Source organism: Eschrichtius robustus, chromosome 17 (genome assembly GCF_028021215.1).
Source record: "Eschrichtius robustus isolate mEscRob2 chromosome 17, mEscRob2.pri, whole genome shotgun sequence".
In the NCBI taxonomy this organism is placed as follows: Eukaryota; Metazoa; Chordata; class Mammalia; order Artiodactyla; family Eschrichtiidae; genus Eschrichtius; species Eschrichtius robustus.
The window spans coordinates 83,497,621-83,513,854 of NC_090840.1; the positions used below are offsets into that span (position 1 = coordinate 83,497,621).

The following is a 16,234-nucleotide window of genomic DNA, read 5'->3' on the forward strand; positions in this document are numbered from 1 at the left end:
TCTTGGAGTGACCTCAAGGTGGTAAGCTTAATATTCAGCTGAATTTCTAAGAACTCCAACAGATTTGGGAAAACCATGCCTCACGCCGGAGGCCTAAACATCATCTTCGATAACTCCCAGTCTGCCTCTGAGCTCCCGCTCACCCTGTGTCCTCAGTGGGGCCTCCCCTAACTCTCCACACGGCTCCTGCAGCCCCTCGTGCACCCCACCACGGCTCTGACCAAGGTCACAGCAGGGGCCAGGCCTGACGCGCGGCGTGGGCACTCAGCAGGACACCTGTACGGGCAGACCGCCTCCCACCCTGAACACGAGTCATAAAACCCCAAAGGAAGGCGTCGCCCAGCTCAGCACCATCCTTCGCACAGTGCCGAAAATTTACAAAGCGGTTCTATACAATAATAAGCATAGAGAAGACCTGAGGACTGCAATCCACCCGCTGGCGGAGGGCTCTGCTCTGGAAACACTAGGTCTAGCTTGGAGAGCCATACGAATCTCCTTCCCGCTCACTGCAGAATTAGGGGAGCAGTTCCAATGGACAGCACTGCAAAAAGTGAGCCTCTAACGCCGTACACAAACACAGAAACAGAACATCAGATTTCAAACCCGAGGGAAACTTCGTATTTGCAGTGCAGTCATTTATTCTCTTATGAATAAAGAGCTCACTTTTCCCTTAGGCCTTGATCATCTTATCATCTTGTAGCCGCGCAGTAACAGTGATATTGAGTGGTGGGCACAATACAGGGTTTGTAACCTCGCTAATCTCATGTAAATTTCAATATAATTATTTCAAATCTTATATGCAATCAACTAAGCTCTGTGTGTGTTCAAATCCGAGATGTCTTTGTTCACTGACTCACACATCTCACTGAGTACCAAGCACTAAAGACATGGGAATGTCAAGACGTAGTCTTCACTCACAAAAAGATTATAATCTTTGGCAAAACAAATATTAAAAACAGACATAGATTATAGGCAGTATGCCTCAAATATTAAGTAAAAAACTTACTTTAATGGTAAGTTGATGTTTAGCCCAAAAGGGTCAAATGATTCATGATACATACCATGTTTTCAACTCGGAGTTCAAATGGCATTGGGTTATATACCATCAGCTGAACTTCACACACATCTCCTTGAACCCACTGGAAATCTAGAAATACATACACACAAAAGAATCCACATTTTAGCTGGTGTTTTTGCATGTTTCACATGGTTTCAGATTACTCCTCTGGCAATTTATTTTTTCCAATGAAGCAGTGGGCATTTTGATCATCTTGAGATACACAGTTTAAAGCTATTTTACTGCTAGCTTTCTCCAATGCAAAGCACATCATCCCTGCCACTTGGATGCCTTGTGACTGATGCCTCCCTCCCTCAGTGCCAATCGCAGCTGCACGAAACTGGAATCAATCCAGACAGCACTATTCTTGGTGTAGAGCCATACGTCACACAGACCTTTGCAGGCCCAGAGGCTGGTACTTAGGAAGATGGCACTGTGGTCAATTTTAAGTGGCACATAGCGTGGTTTCTCTTTCCCCTCCCTAAGTTTGTGAGAGAAGACGGTGGCTTCTCTTCCCTGCCCACTCCCAGGTCAGCTGCAGTCCAACACCTACGGGAGGCAGAATTCTGAGATGACCCCCAAGACTCCCGGCCCCTGGTGTACATGCTGTGTCATCCTCTCCCCCCAAGTGTGGATATGACGATAGGCTATGCTATATAACAAAGGGGAAGGGGGTTTCCATATGTGATGAAGGCCCCCAAGCAGTAGGTTTTGACTTAATCAATGGGAGATTATCCTAGGAGAGCCTGGCCTACTCAGGTGAGCCCTTGGAAGGGAACATACCCATCCTGAGTGAAAAGATTCAAAGCATGAGAGGATGTACGGAGGAGGCCATGTGGCCAGGACCCAAGAGCAGCTGTTATGAGCTGAAAGTGGTCCAGCTGACAGCCAGCAAGAGAACAGAGACGTCAGTCCTACAACCACAAGGAATGGATGAAGAACCTGAGGGAGCCTGGAAACAGATCCTTCCCAGTCGAGCCTCCAGATGAGAACACAGCCCCACCTGACACCTGGATTTCAGCCTGCAAGACTCTGAGCAGAGGACCCAGCTAACACATGCTGGACTCATGACAGTAACAGTGAGAAAATAAACTTGTGTTCTTTAAGCCACTAAATTAGTGGTCATCTGTTACACACAAAAGAAAACTAATACGGTCCTCATCCCCACTCCGCTGCCCTCTCCTCCCCTTAAGATTCTCCACTAGGCAAACTGGAAGGGGCTCCAGAACCAAGTAACACGTGTTGGGCAGGAAGTACTGTCCAGCCCTTGGAAGGCTGTCTCTCACTCTTCATAATGACCTGGTGAGGTAGATATTACAATCCCACTGTTACAAGGCAGGTACTCAAGGTCCAAAGAGGTTAATAAATGTGCTAGGAATCAGACAGCCAGTAAGTGGGGCAGCAGGGATTCAAGCCCAGGTCTTTGAACTCGGAGAAGTATCTAGACTGGACAGTGGTGGTTAAAGGGTTTTTTCTACAGTAGATACTAAGATTTACTGATCAGAATTCTTCAGCTTTCATAAAGACACCCTTTTTCCCAAACACTTCACACCAGGTCCCCTGCACAGAGACTAAGACAGGTTGCACCAAACCTATGGCATCCTGAAATTGCACGCAATGTGACCCAGAGTTGGCATCCTGAAATTGCATGCAATGAATAAGGAGACCACCAGGTGAGTTAGTTTTCAAAATGCTTGCACAAGCAGGTACCCATTTGAGCCTCCTGACAATACAGTGAAGCAGTCAGCAGAGCACATATCACCCTCATTCACCAACAAGGAACACGGAACCGTCCACCATCAATGGCCCTAATGAATGAGGCAGCCGAGTCCAACTCCCGTGTGCCCGGCCCCAAAGCCTCTGCTGCTCCCAGGCTGCTGTTCTCCCCCCATTGGCTCCAGAAACCCACCTCTCTTCACCCAGCCTCAGGCTGAGAACCTCTGCGGGAGGGAGGGGTCACAGAAGTCCTTCTGCAGAGACACGGTGCTTCCACCCCCACCTTCAGCAGCATCACTGAGCCCATCACTGCCTCGGCGGCCAGCACCCCAGCCCTTCCTCACGGCCGATGAAAACGTCATTTGTTTTAACAGCTTGCTATGCCTGATAGCGAAGGAACTCTTTGTCTTCTCTACCACGGTCAAATAACCATCATTTCAAAATTCATTTTCCTGGGGTTCTGAAAGGAATCGTTTATACTTGCACAGTCCTAGTCACTAAAGGTAAACCTAAGATAAATCCCTGATTACAGGAATAGTAATTTATGTTTGAGAGGAGATCATCTCCTTCCTAAGCCTTAGTGTGTCAAAGCACACGGTGGGGCCCCTTCCTCGATATTTTGTCCCAGAAACCACAGGAAGGAACAGCACTGAAGGCTATTAAACACCCTTCTGTATCAGGCCCTCCCCACACTGTATTGCACGGCCCCCGTGTGTGTTCTTAGCCGTGGACAAACAGCCTCTTTCGGGGGCTTTTGTTGACAAGCTCGTCTCCTTCCACCACACGGGCTGGACCCAGCTGGCAGGTGACACTCCTGATTTCTCACTGCATCCCCAGCACCTTGGACAGTGCACACAGCGCTGCTCAGAGCCTTACGAGAAAGGCTGCTGGATACTTCAGGAACATTATCTCACTTGACCCTCAGAAGAATCCTCCTAGTGAGCTTCTGGCGCCCGGTCTCTGTAGACGGCACAACTGCAGCCCAGGGAGGCCCGCGGCAGCCCAAGGCCATCTGACAGCTCCGGCCTGGCCAGGCCACCAAGCCTCCTCCGGGGCAGCTGTCGACCCGGGCAAGAAGCCCGGCTCCACCACCAAGTCCTAGCGCAAATTATGCTCAGGACGTGCACAGCCATCACCTTGGCGCGGAGTTTAACTCGGACGACAGAGACGCTAGCAACACACAGATGGAAAGACTGGTCAATTATTCCAAGCTGGCGTGGAAAATGGTCTCAGGAACTGCCCTCAAGGGTTTCTTCTTCTCTAATATTCTGTGCCCTGTGCTGTGATAACTCCCCCAGTTATAAGATTCATTTATAGAGATTGGGACTCTAGGTTAAAGACATGCGATTCTTCAAAGCTCCAGGCAGGTCCTCGTTGATGAGTCTGCTGCTAAAAAGATATCAGAAGCCCCGAATGTAAGTTACACGCTCGTACCCATCGGTCTTCAACAAATTGCATGCATTTCGGCTGAAGTTTCTGTTATATCCCCCAAAATCTTGCGTCATCCACTGAATTTATCCTCAGCCCAGATGAACAGGTGCTCCTCACTGTGATGAGGAGCCGTACTTAAAGGAAAAGGCCCCTGGGCTTTGACTCACAAACCATGGACACAGCCTGAGCCCTGTCCTGACTAGCTCCCTGACCCCGGGCAGGAATTCACAGCCTGAGCTCTGTCCTGACTAGCTCCCTGACCCAGGGCAGGAATTCACAGCCTGAGCTCTGTCCTGACTAGCTCCCTGACCCAGGGCAGGAACTTATAATCACTCGGTCTTAATTTTCTCATCTGTAAGTTGGGAACACAACCCTTGCAGCATCACATGGTCATGAGAATCACTGGGTAAGGTGGAAGCCCTCTGCAGCAAATGCAGGGTATTCTTTTCATAAAAGGAAGCCTCAGCAGTTTCTAAAGATCAGAGAGAAAGAAAATCAAGAGGAAAGGCCAGCTCCACGGGCAGTGACCCTGCAGCCACACTGTGCCAGGCTCGGGGCCCACGTTCTGCTTAACGCTGTCTCTGTCTCCGATTTCCTCATAATTTTTGAACAAGGGGGCCCCACAGATCATGCAGCTGGTCCTGAGAAGGAGTCTCACTCTTCCAGTCCCCCAGATCGCCTCTGGAAGTTTCTCTAAACAAAATGGGTGAAAGTTTCCTAAAATGTTCTTTAGGGGAGAAAGCTTATCATCAACCCTAATGAGACCCAAAAAGACCAGCCAGAGACTCCTAGAAGGTCCAAGAGACGAGCCTCATTAACCCTGTAATAACAGGTCCAGGTCCACCCAGGGGAAAAGGGGCCCAGAAAGTGACCTGCCCACCATCGAGAAACAGTGAGACTCGGACTGGAACAAGCCCCCCCCCCCCAACCTCCAAAGAGATCAAAGGAGGCACCCGCGCTGGCAGACGCGCACTGCTCACCAGCATGCGCTGGAGCGGGCCCAGGACCCGCCCTCCCTGCTCAACCATGATGTCCCCCCGGCTCCCCTGCTCCCAGACCCCCCAGCACGCTCTCCAGAGCAGAGAAGCAGTAGGGAGGCTGGAGCTGTCTTTCAAAATCGACAGACTGAAACGAGAATGTCAAAGACTTGCCTTCACACCAGAGTGCCTGCGGGCCTGCCCCCCTGACAACAGGAAACAGCTGCAGCTGGTCACTCGCTCGTTTTCACGGACATTTACTGCTCGTCCTTTGCTGGACCATGGAGAGGGGGCCGCTGCCCCCGTCGCTGCCACCACCGCAGCCCAGGCTGCCACAGCTGTGGTCACCCTGCACCACCGCCACCACCACCACCCAGGGGACCCCCAGGAGCGGAATGGCCCCTGCCCTCCTGCACCTTCACCCCCACCGGGGAGACCCTAATGGCAGTCGGCTGGCAGGAAAGTCAGGGAAATGTTCGGCCCAAGCAGCACAGGGGGAATGGCGGGTAGGGGTCAGAGGACTAAGAGGCAGTACCTGACCTCCGATATACATCTGTGTACACTGATTTTTTTCACCCCTCACAATGCCTGACAAGTGATAGGGGCAGCCATGCCTACGTGACGGATGCGAGAACAAAAGAGCAAAATCATTTCCCAGGATGCAAATGGAAAACGTTCAAACAATATCAGAGAAAGTTCAAAATCCTGTCGTTTTAAATATATTTAGTTACTACTTGTCACTTCCCTCTAACTTCTACCTACACCTCACGACAGCAGGGACCACACCTGCACTTTTCACCGTTAGAACCCACAGGGCTGGGCTACCACATGCCTGACACACAGGGAAACTCAGGGGGAGTTTACTGATGGATGAGAGAAGGAACCAATGAACCAATGAAGGACTGAAGCAAGAGACACGCACGTGCGCATGCACGCATACATGCACGCACGCATGCACATCGAGGCTGTACGATGCTATATACTTAGGGCTCCTGCTTTCAGAAATGTACCAGAATTTACAATCACATGCTATTTTTTAAGGGCATCACCCTACATTTCTTCCTTTATTTTCTTGTTTTAACTACAGCCCTCCGAGCCACACCTTAGAAGCCCACCTGCTCCTAAGAGCAGCTCTGCTTCCTGAGCCTCCGGGAGGCCTTCCGAAGTCTCAGCTCGTCCCATGCATATGATCTCCCCAAACTCAACAGGTGAGTCCCAGGTGCTGCTGGCGGCGGACCTAGTTTCAGAGCGCTAGGATATTCAACTTCTCGGGTATTACTGCCTTGCTGTCGAAGCTGACCTGGAGGATGGGGGAGGTGGGCAGCTGTGTGTTGTCATTGACTGAGGCCCATGCCAGGCGTGCTGCACACATCAGGGAAAGCTGGAGGGCCCTGGTTAGAACAGCACACTTGATCTGAAAAGTTGGGAGTTTCTCATTTCTCTGAGTTTGTTTCTTATCTGGAAAAGGGAGGTAAAAATTACTTCCTCCAAAAATACTACGAAAACTAACTGAGCTAAAATGTGACAGCATTTTACAAAGCACAACTTGAATCAAAGAAATGGTGAGCGTTACCAGAAAGCACAGGGTTGTTTTAGCACTCTTACCCTCACTATGCCCTCTGTCTTAGGGAACAGCTTAGAAACACTCATTTTTCAAGGTGTTCAGGTGGTTTAATACTTGTGAATGAGGTTTTTTATGAGATCTTTATAGACTCCAAGAAACTCTCCTGCTGGCGTGAATGTAGGGAACCTCCACCAAGGTTATGGGATGTGCGTCGTGCTTGGCCTTGAGCTCCACGGTACAGGGCAAAGGCTCTGCTGTGGAGTCAGTTACACATCCTGAATCTCAGCTTCCTTGTGTGTAAAATGGGGTCACACCATCCACCCCACTCCTTCATTCACTCCACACTGTTCTAGCAGGGGGGGATGGGCAGGACGGGAACATAAACAGAGGGACGCATCGAGGTGCTGTGAAGGGCAACCGGCAGTGAGGGGAGAGTGGGGAGAAGCGGCCTGTGAGGTGCGGGTCAGAGGCGGCCTCTCTGAGCGGGGCCCGCAGACTGAGCGAGGTGGGCAGGGGGGTGAGCTCTAGGCAGAGGCGCAGCGAGCAGAGCCCTGAGACTGGAACAAGACAGCATGTCCAAAGAACAGAAAGCGGCCGTGTGGCTGGAGCCGAGGAGCAGGAGTGGAAAGGTGGGAGGTGAGCGGGAAAGGCAGAAGAAGCATGGCTGGCACTGCCAGGAGAGCCCGCCGTCCGGCTACGGGGTGTGACAGGACACGTGCATCCTGGGAAGAAGGGCCTCAGGAAGTCAGGACGCCTTCGCCTACATCAGGGGTAAGAAGTTAAAGGAGGAAAAAAGAAGACAGAAGGAGAAGCGAGCACTGACTTGCAAAAGCTTCGCAGGTCTTCTACTGAAACTCCAACCAGTGACGGGCCTCTCAATCCTTTAGCTCTGTCACTGCGACTTGCAGGCACCACGATCTCAAAATGCGAGGGGCCCGAGGAGGGGAAAGCTGGCCAGGAATGAGGCCTGCAGCACGGCCAGGCTTTGGCAAGGGCACGGAGGGAGCCCTGGGGTCCGCGGTGAGGAAGGAAAGGAGCGGCCGTGGGCTGGGACGCGGCCGGGGAGCCGAGCAAGAAGAAAAGCACCCTGGAGATTCTCAGGAGCGAGCGTTCCGCTCCCGTCCGCCCGAGACAAGCTCATCTCTCCCTGCTGAGTCACCAGGCATCTCAGAAGTGGCGATCGTTAGCGCACTACAAAACCAGCGCTGCCGGCGCTCAAAAGGGAAAATGCTACGCTGTCCTTATGCCCCAGTCAGTCCTGAACGTAAGTCAACCTTTAATCTCCTTTGATGATTCAGAAGTTACTCCAGGCCTTGGGAAATCACCCTAATCTCCGAGTACCTCTCTTCTGTAGTTTACATAAGTCTCAGATAACAGAGGTCTTCTGGTTTCTAGAACTTCCACAAAAACTGTCTTTTACGAAATACCAAAAAGATACCAAAAAGTCAGGTCTATAGGCAATGGCCTGGCTAAGGTAGCAAACTGAATAAACCTGTATGAGGGTATATACACACATGCACGAATGAACTGCAATCAAGCCTCATGCTTTAAAATCTAGAAAAGCCACCAGGAGCTGGGCAGCAGAGCACAGCCAGAAAGCCAGGATGAGCGGCCTACCTATTTTCCTGTTCCGCTCTTCCCCACGGTTGTGTGCGATGATCGGTGAGTAGATGAAGGGGCTCTTGGTCGACATGCTCTGGCCCAGCAAGCTTTTCATTTTCTGTGGCCGGAGGCTGGCAGGAAGGTTCAACAGTTTCACACGCCTGTGGTTTCAAAGGGAACAAAAATACTTCAGCTGCTTGTTCGCTTGGGTTCAGCGTAAATACGACCAGATACCAGATGTTAGAATGACAGTAAATCAAGCAGCAGATAAACTGAGGGGAGGAAAAGTACTCAGTTTCGCAGGACAAAGCAGAAGAAGCCTGCACACGACCCCTCCAGACCATCCCAGGGAGAGAAGACGTCCACGGCCGGGCAGCAGCCGCGCCCCTGGGCCACTGCGCTGGGGCCAGAGGGGCCGGCGGAAGCCTGGACTGCAGCACCTGCCAGCTGCATGCCTCTGGGCACAGGCCCTGCCTCCCCTACACTCAGGCTCCTGGTCTGTAAGATGCAGATACGCGCCCTCCCTCACAGAACCACTGTGAGGACTCAACAAAGCGCTCTGGGTACCATGCCCACCGCTCAGCAGAAGTTGGTTCCCTCCTCTGCCTCCCCGCTTCCTGAAGGGCAGCCCCGCAGCAAAGAGAAGTGCAGACCTTGACCCGTACGACCCAAAGGTACCACGAGTGAAGGGTAGCAGCACCGTCGGCTTCCATCTGCACAGTCTGTATCTTATTAAATTGCTTTCCCAGCTGTGGATGTCTGCTAATCGATACCCACGCTGGGATCGATCAGCTGGCCAGGGTACCAGGGTACCCAGGGCCTCATTTGTCTCTCCAGCACTGGTGCAATACTTCAAGGCAGAGCTCTCGATAAATGTTGCATGAATGAACTCCCAAAAGCTGGATTTCAACCTCAGCTTCTAAATCTTCCAAAACCGTATATTTAAGGCTAAGCAGTTTATCCCTAACAGCTGCAAATCCCAGCCCTTTGTGCACATTCAAAAAATACCAGCTGCGCTGCCCTGGGACGAGGGTGGGCAAGTCCTTGCACTGGCCGAGGTGCCACGTCTGATGTGCATCTAACACCCACCACGTCCAACCCAGGGGGATCCGCCTGCTCCTGAGAAGCAGCTTCAACAGACACAGACCTGACTGCAGCCTCAAGGACCTACCAGCTGGGCAGCGGGCACAGACGGCTTCATCGCCCCGGACCTCAACCCTCTCACTTACGAAATAGGAAAAATAATAGGTACCTGATAATGCTCTGCAGAAGGAGGACACCTCCTTTCCCCGGTTCCATGTTTCCATGAGGAGGGACATCCTTAGGGTAGTGGTCCTAACCTCGCTCTTGCCCACCTTCACTCCTCCCAAGGGAGGTGGTAAATTTGGAAGGAGAACCAGCGCGTGCACCGCTCAGGCCCTGCCAAGAGCACGTATTCAGTCCTGCTCTCTGCACGGACGGAACAGGGCCTGTCCCACGAAAAAGCATACCGTCACCCGGCTCTGCCAGAGGCTGGGGAACAGGTGGACAGCCCTGAGCCACTGCCATCCACCTGAGACAGACGTTTCTTTCTGCTGATTCCAAACTCAGGCAGAGAAGGGGAGTGGTCTGAAGCAGAGACCTTCGAACCTTCGCAGGGTACTTTGAGGACTGAGTTAATATGCGTCAAGCACCTGTAATAGTGCCTGTCACCTAGCAGGTGCACAAAAGCCTTTCTCTTTCCTCCCTAAAACAACATTCGTTTACAGGCACAGAGAGCCAAGTCCCTGCGCAAAGATCACAACACTGCACCGGGACAAAGAAACGAAGCATTGGTCCCAGTGATGTTGAGAGCAGCCTGGGAACCTTAGACCAGCACCGCCTACTCGAGCCTTTAAGTTTACTCATCTGTAAAATGATCCCATTTTCTTGCAACACAAATAGCATTCTACTCTGTGCCACCGTCGCCACCTAAAAATGAGATGTCATCTGTGATTCTAGGAATCATGTACACAAGCACAGAAATTCCAGATCACATAAAAGGTTATTAAAATATGCAGAGGAATCCTGAGGGCGTGGTCAGCCAGAAAAGTAATCCGACAAGCAGTCATGGCATTCATTTATAACTCAAAATGTAGCATCAAATGTCTGTTTATAAAATACACCCAGAAAAACAATCATTCAAGGCACCTGACCTAAAGGAAATATAATTCATTTAGCATAAATTTCTGCGGAACTAATAATATTATATTTGGTTTATGAAACTGCCAACAGTAAAGAAGAATTTCAGGGATGAAGTGTCCAAACCAAGGATTATTTTTAGGGATTCCACTTGGAAACAGTTGACATTTTAAAATCTGACTTCTCTGTATACCGTGGCTAATTAGGACCATGCAAAGCAGTGGTGGAACACTAATTAGGAAAGTGATATTATACATATTGGTGAGAAGAATGACACAGGAAAAAACAGCTCACTTTTTCTTTCTTGGTTTTTAATTCCTCAACCTTATTCACAGGGGAAACATATCTAAGAACCTCCTGGATATCTCTGCACAGATGGGCAATGGCCAAAGCTGGCCACACCTGTCCACATTTGGAACAACGTGAAGGTCACCCACTGTCCCGAGTCCGGGCATGACGGAGACAGCTGGAGAGGACCCACCACGCCAGCCAGGGCAGTAGTGCAAGGCTTCCCGCTCGGACTCCCCAGCAACACCACACATTTCTCATTTTCTTCGAGAAGCTCAGGTTTGAGAAATTCGTAAGGAGGGTGTGGGCCTGGCGATTACACCAAGTGTGACAGAAGATTCAGGACGTGGCTGTGAACCTGGTGAGATCACAGAGCCGTATCCTGGTCGGCATCCGGGAGGCTGGCCTTGCCCTGTTTCACAAACCAAGAAAAACTGCCCTGATGGTGTGGCCTCTAAGCCCCTTTTTGAATGAACACCTGAAATCCTTCCTCAAATACAATTAACTTAAAAGTTGAAGTTTTAAAAGTACCAAGACCACTCAAGACGACTCCAAGCTCATCCTGGAGGGTTTCGATCCTTATCAATTAAAGCAGCCTCATCCACCCTGGCTCTCTGCCAGGCTGAAGCTCAAGGTCAGTTCATCAAAGAAACAATCAGTTCATCCCCACCCCACCCCCGTTTCACCCCAAATTAAAGACCCACTGGCTTCCTGTAAATGGCATCTAAACTCTACCCCAATTTCTTCTTTAATAATTCACAACTTGTAGTGTGTGAACAATCTACATGATTATTAGTGGCTTTTGTGTACATTATTGTTTTTGTGAATTCTGTAAGGAGTAACATGAACTTCCCTCTACTTTAACTCTGGACAGTAGTAACGGATATGGGTTTGGCAGCCTCCTGGCACATGGGATCTTGGCATGTTGACCATCACTGAGTCCCTGGCCCTTAGCATTGAGCCAAGCACATCTTAGGCACTCTATAAAGATCTGATTAATTGAATTTTAGAACAGAATTAAAACAGGGATCTATATTGGCCCTTTTTTAAATTAAATTGCATCGTGATTGCTTGACACAATTTTTGGGTGAACCCAGTTCATGCTCCCATGCTACACAGAACAAGTAAATATTTTCCTATAAATTGATGAAATGCCTTTATTGTCAAAAACAAGGAAAGTCCTCACCAGAAAATAAGCCTCCACTCATCTCTTCCAAAACCAAAAGTATAAATATGAGGCACCACTAACATTAAATTAGCTCATGTCTAACAATTCTATTCAGCAAGTCTGATCATTTACTCATGAATGTGGACATTTTTTCAGGAGCTTCGGTCTTCAAAGCCCTTCCTATAGCTACAGGGGGTGTCTTGCAATGCTTGACTTGAATTTTTTTTTTTTGAATTAAACTGACTTAAACATTAAGTCCATGTTTTCCAGGCATAGGTCCTTGAAACATTTGGTTAGAACATTAAAATAGTCCCAGACTAGTTTTCCAAGAAAAAACACTGGCCGGGTCCATGGGTACTGTGTCAGCCCTCTCCAGAGAGAGATGAGGAACACTGATTGTGTGAGAGAGCAACAATCCCACACACAGTGTGGACACAACCATTCCACACAAAGTCACACAACACCTACCCTGCTCCAGGTCCTGACTGAACACCAGTAATATGGGTCTGCCACCCTCAGTCAGCATCACAGAGCACCTACCATCGCCCTTTTTTTTCTCCTGAGAATATAACTTTGAATTCTCTGCTGCCTGACTCTTGCCAAAAGCCGACTTATGAGAAATCACCTTCATGAAGGAGTGCTTGATGTATAAACAGTCCGTCCATTACGCTACGTATGGCTGGGACAGTCCAGACTGCTGTATTAGAGTGCTCGTCTTAGCTCAGGCTGCTCTAACAGAATTCCACAGTCTGGGCATCTTAAACAGTACTCATTTCTCACAGTCTGGAGGCTGAAGTCTGAGATCAGTGTGCCGGCATGATTGGGTTCTGCTGAGGGCCCTCTCCCTGGCTCACGGACATGGTCACTGTATCCTCATGTGGCGAAGAGAAAGAGCTCTGGTCCCTTCATCTCCTTATAAGGGCACTAATCCCATCATGGGGGCCCCATCCTCGTGACCCCATCTAAACCTAATCAGCCCCCAAAGGCCCCACCTCCAAATACCATCCCACTGGGGTTAGGTCACTGGCAGATGAATTTTGGGGGGACACATACACACAGTCCACAGCAGAGCTGCATGTTTGGACCACACTACTCTGTCCCCTGGGAGAGCTGGGTGTACTCAACCCCCTCTGGCATCAAGCCTGTAGTCCGCACTGAGGAATGCCACGAACAAAACAACCATGAGAACCTGCTTCAGATTTTTGTAGGGATATTTTTGAGGACATTAGTCAATACGTTCTCTTTAAGAGAACCCACAAGAGGGGTTTCCACAAGTCTCCTTACTGTGAAGAGGTGTATTTCTCCAGTGTGACTGGTTTGTGTCTGCTTATGAGACAGAGAGTCTTGTAACCAATCACATTTCCTCCTATACCCATTGTTAGTTATATTATTGACATATGATTAATAGAATCATGCTTTTCCCCATCTCCAGCCATTATGTAGGACCCTTACTTACCTTTCACTCTGGTGACTTTATTTTTAACATAACATTTCTATGAGCTGCCCCAAATGTTTTATGAAAACACGGCAAAATGTGTACCTGCATCACAATTACCTGAAACCATTCTGGGGTGAGCCCAGTTCACGCCAGACTAAGATCTGAAGGGCAAGCTTATTTGTTGATGAGACTAGATGGGAAAGAAGCTTCCTTCCCCTTTCCCTCCCGCCCCAGCAATTCAGCCCTGAGTCCATTAGGGAGGGCAGAGCCAGGTATGCATCTGAGCAGGCGACAGGGCAGAGGGCACGCTGGCCGGGGTGGGGCAAGAGGGGCCTGGGGGGCTGTGGCAGCAGCACAGCATGGCCATCAGAGCTCCCCATGGGGAGGGAGGTCAACCTGATAACCACTGGTAACCAGCAGGGGAACTGACCAAATGAGTAACCATACTGAGGCTAATGGGAGACAGGTTTCCCCCAGTCTGAGAAGGGAGTTACAGATATAAGAAAACCAGAAGGACCCCCTAAGATGTTGGGTGGAATTGAAGGTATCAGTATGAACTCACGGTTTCCAATACGCAGAAACAGATGCAGAAATAACCGTGGACATGAACATGCAGTGAGTAACGTATGTATATAAGTAGATACTGCCTAGTTCTATCCACTGCGAGCAGCAACACCCCGACAGTAAGGATCACACACAGCACCCACATCTTAACTTAAACTCCATTCTGCATTGAAAGAACCAGGGCTCTTGGAAGAAATGGCTAACGCAGGGCTGGGAGCAGGGACTCAGATCTGAGTCCATAACGCCAGCAGAGGCAGTGGAGAGCAAAGGGCACTTGTGGAGGCTCCTGAGAGAAAGAAGCTTCGTCTTTCTCCCACAGGTGTCGCCTCTCTCTTCTCCTGGACGCTGCAGGATGAGGAGCTGCTGCTGCCACCCTGATGCCACCTGGGGCCTGAGACTAAAGCCTCACTGCAGAGGGCACAGCTGAGAGAGGAGAGAAGACAGGTTGTGATGAGGGGCTGGAAGCCTGGCTCCAGCCCTGCCTGAATCCCTCCCCTGGACTTTGTAGGCATATGTGCCATAAATTCCCTTTTGCCTAAGATAGTCTGGGTCAGGTATTCTGCCAACTGCTATGCAAAGGATTCTGATGGATAGATCTGTTCATCTGCTCAACACACATGAGCACCCAAGGGCTACAAAGACAAAGCCCTCTTCAGGTAGCCCTCAGTCAAAAAGAACAAAGACGTATTGTATAATCAAGTTCTGTAAATGAAACAGAAGAAAGACATGAGAGATACTGCTGGCCGGCTGGCTAACCCAGCACCATTTCTGACCCCCTTCTCCCTATCCCACCTACATTACAGAGACTGGGAGAGCTAAACATGTGTTTCCTCAGCCTCTCTTACAACTAGCAGTGGCCACGAGATGCACTCCTGGTCAAGGAGACTGGGGCAGAAGCCTACTACGAATCTGTCCAGATCATTTTTGCTTTCCTAGTAAACAAAAGATAGGCTCCCTGGCCCTGCCTCTTCTTCCTTCATCCTGTCTTGGATGTAGATGTGTTATCTGGAGCTGCAGCAGCCATTTGGTCATCAGGAGGTAAAGACAGAGTTGCAGAGAGGCCACCTGTTTCCAAGTTCTTAATAAATAAGAAAAATCACCTCTTATTTGTGATCCACTGCTAGGTTTTCTACTCTTTGCACTGAAATAATTGGTAATTTATACAGAAGGTGTAATTATTTCTATCTGGGTTGCTCTAGAAAAAGCCTTTATGGAGGAGCTAATCCTTGAACTAAATCTTGAAAGATGCCTGAATGCCACCAGGCAGAGCAAGGGAGGGAAAGGCACAGCAAGCAGAAGGCGGAGCCTGAGCAGAGGAACGAAACCCGCCGCACGTTCTGCCTACGCAGTGATTCCAGAAGGCTGTGCAGGGCTGGGGTCCCGGGGAATAAGGAAGGGGCTCACAGTCAGTCTGGAGACAGAGCAGGCCACAGATGGTCTTGTAAGCCACACAACGCAAGCGAGGTGGAGGCGCTCCCCCGGGCCTGTGCGCAGGGGTGAGCAGTCTAGGGAAGTGGGCCCTACCGGATGCGGGTAAGTGCGAGCGCCACGAGGCCTGGTTGGTCTCCACTGCACAGAGGGCCACATCTCGGCCATGGCACCGGGCAGACACGGGTTTGCGGGGCTCTGCCGGCAGACAGGCACGTGACCATGGCAGCTCTGCGATGGCCCTGGCCTGATTCTCTCGTCTATAAGACTTAACGGGCTGCGACTTAACGAGATGACAGACCAGATACACAGCCAACCCAAACCAGGAACCCTTCTAAAGATCTGCATCCCTGATCAGACCAAAGACAGACGCTGGGAGCGAAGCTCACCTTCCGCACCCCGGCCAGCCTGTCCTACCTGACGATGGGAAGTTTGGTGAAGGGCACCGGGGGCAGCGTGAGGCCATCGGGGAGGGTGATGAGCTCCATGGTTCCGGGACACTTGGAGGTATAGTTCTCCAGGCTTTGCGTCACGTCCTTTTTTTCTGATGAGAAAATAAAAACAAAATAAAGGTTAATTAAACCAAAGAAAAGGGGGGGTGGGGAGGGTTGTTTTGCTCTATTTTATTTTTTTGAGCAAAAATAAAATTCTTAACCCAAATCCTTAACAGTCCAGTGAGTCCAGTCTTCTGATAGAAATAAAGGGGCAGTGACCAAAAGAGACAAAAAGAAAATAGCAGCTTTATTCAATTTATTTAAATAATCACTAGCAGCTGCTCCATTTAAGGGCCTGTGGATAAAAAGGAAATTAAGTTACCATCTTCTAGGAGATTTCATTTTCC

The 16,234-nt window shown here is 50.0% G+C and overlaps 1 protein-coding gene across 2 annotated transcripts in view; it reads right to left on the reverse strand.

Annotated features, from left to right (window-relative positions):
- TRAPPC9 (trafficking protein particle complex subunit 9) overlaps nucleotides 1-16,234 on the reverse strand; it is a 522,236-nt gene that overhangs the window by 388,615 nt on the left and 117,387 nt on the right. For both annotated transcript variants that reach the window (XM_068525830.1, XM_068525829.1), the window contains 3 exons: nucleotides 15,811-15,937; nucleotides 8,363-8,508; nucleotides 1,062-1,147 (listed from right to left, as the gene is read on the reverse strand). In XM_068525830.1, the coding sequence (XP_068381931.1) occupies nucleotides 1,062-1,147; nucleotides 8,363-8,508; nucleotides 15,811-15,937 (359 nt within the window). The remainder of the gene's footprint in view (nucleotides 1-1,061; nucleotides 1,148-8,362; nucleotides 8,509-15,810; nucleotides 15,938-16,234) is intronic.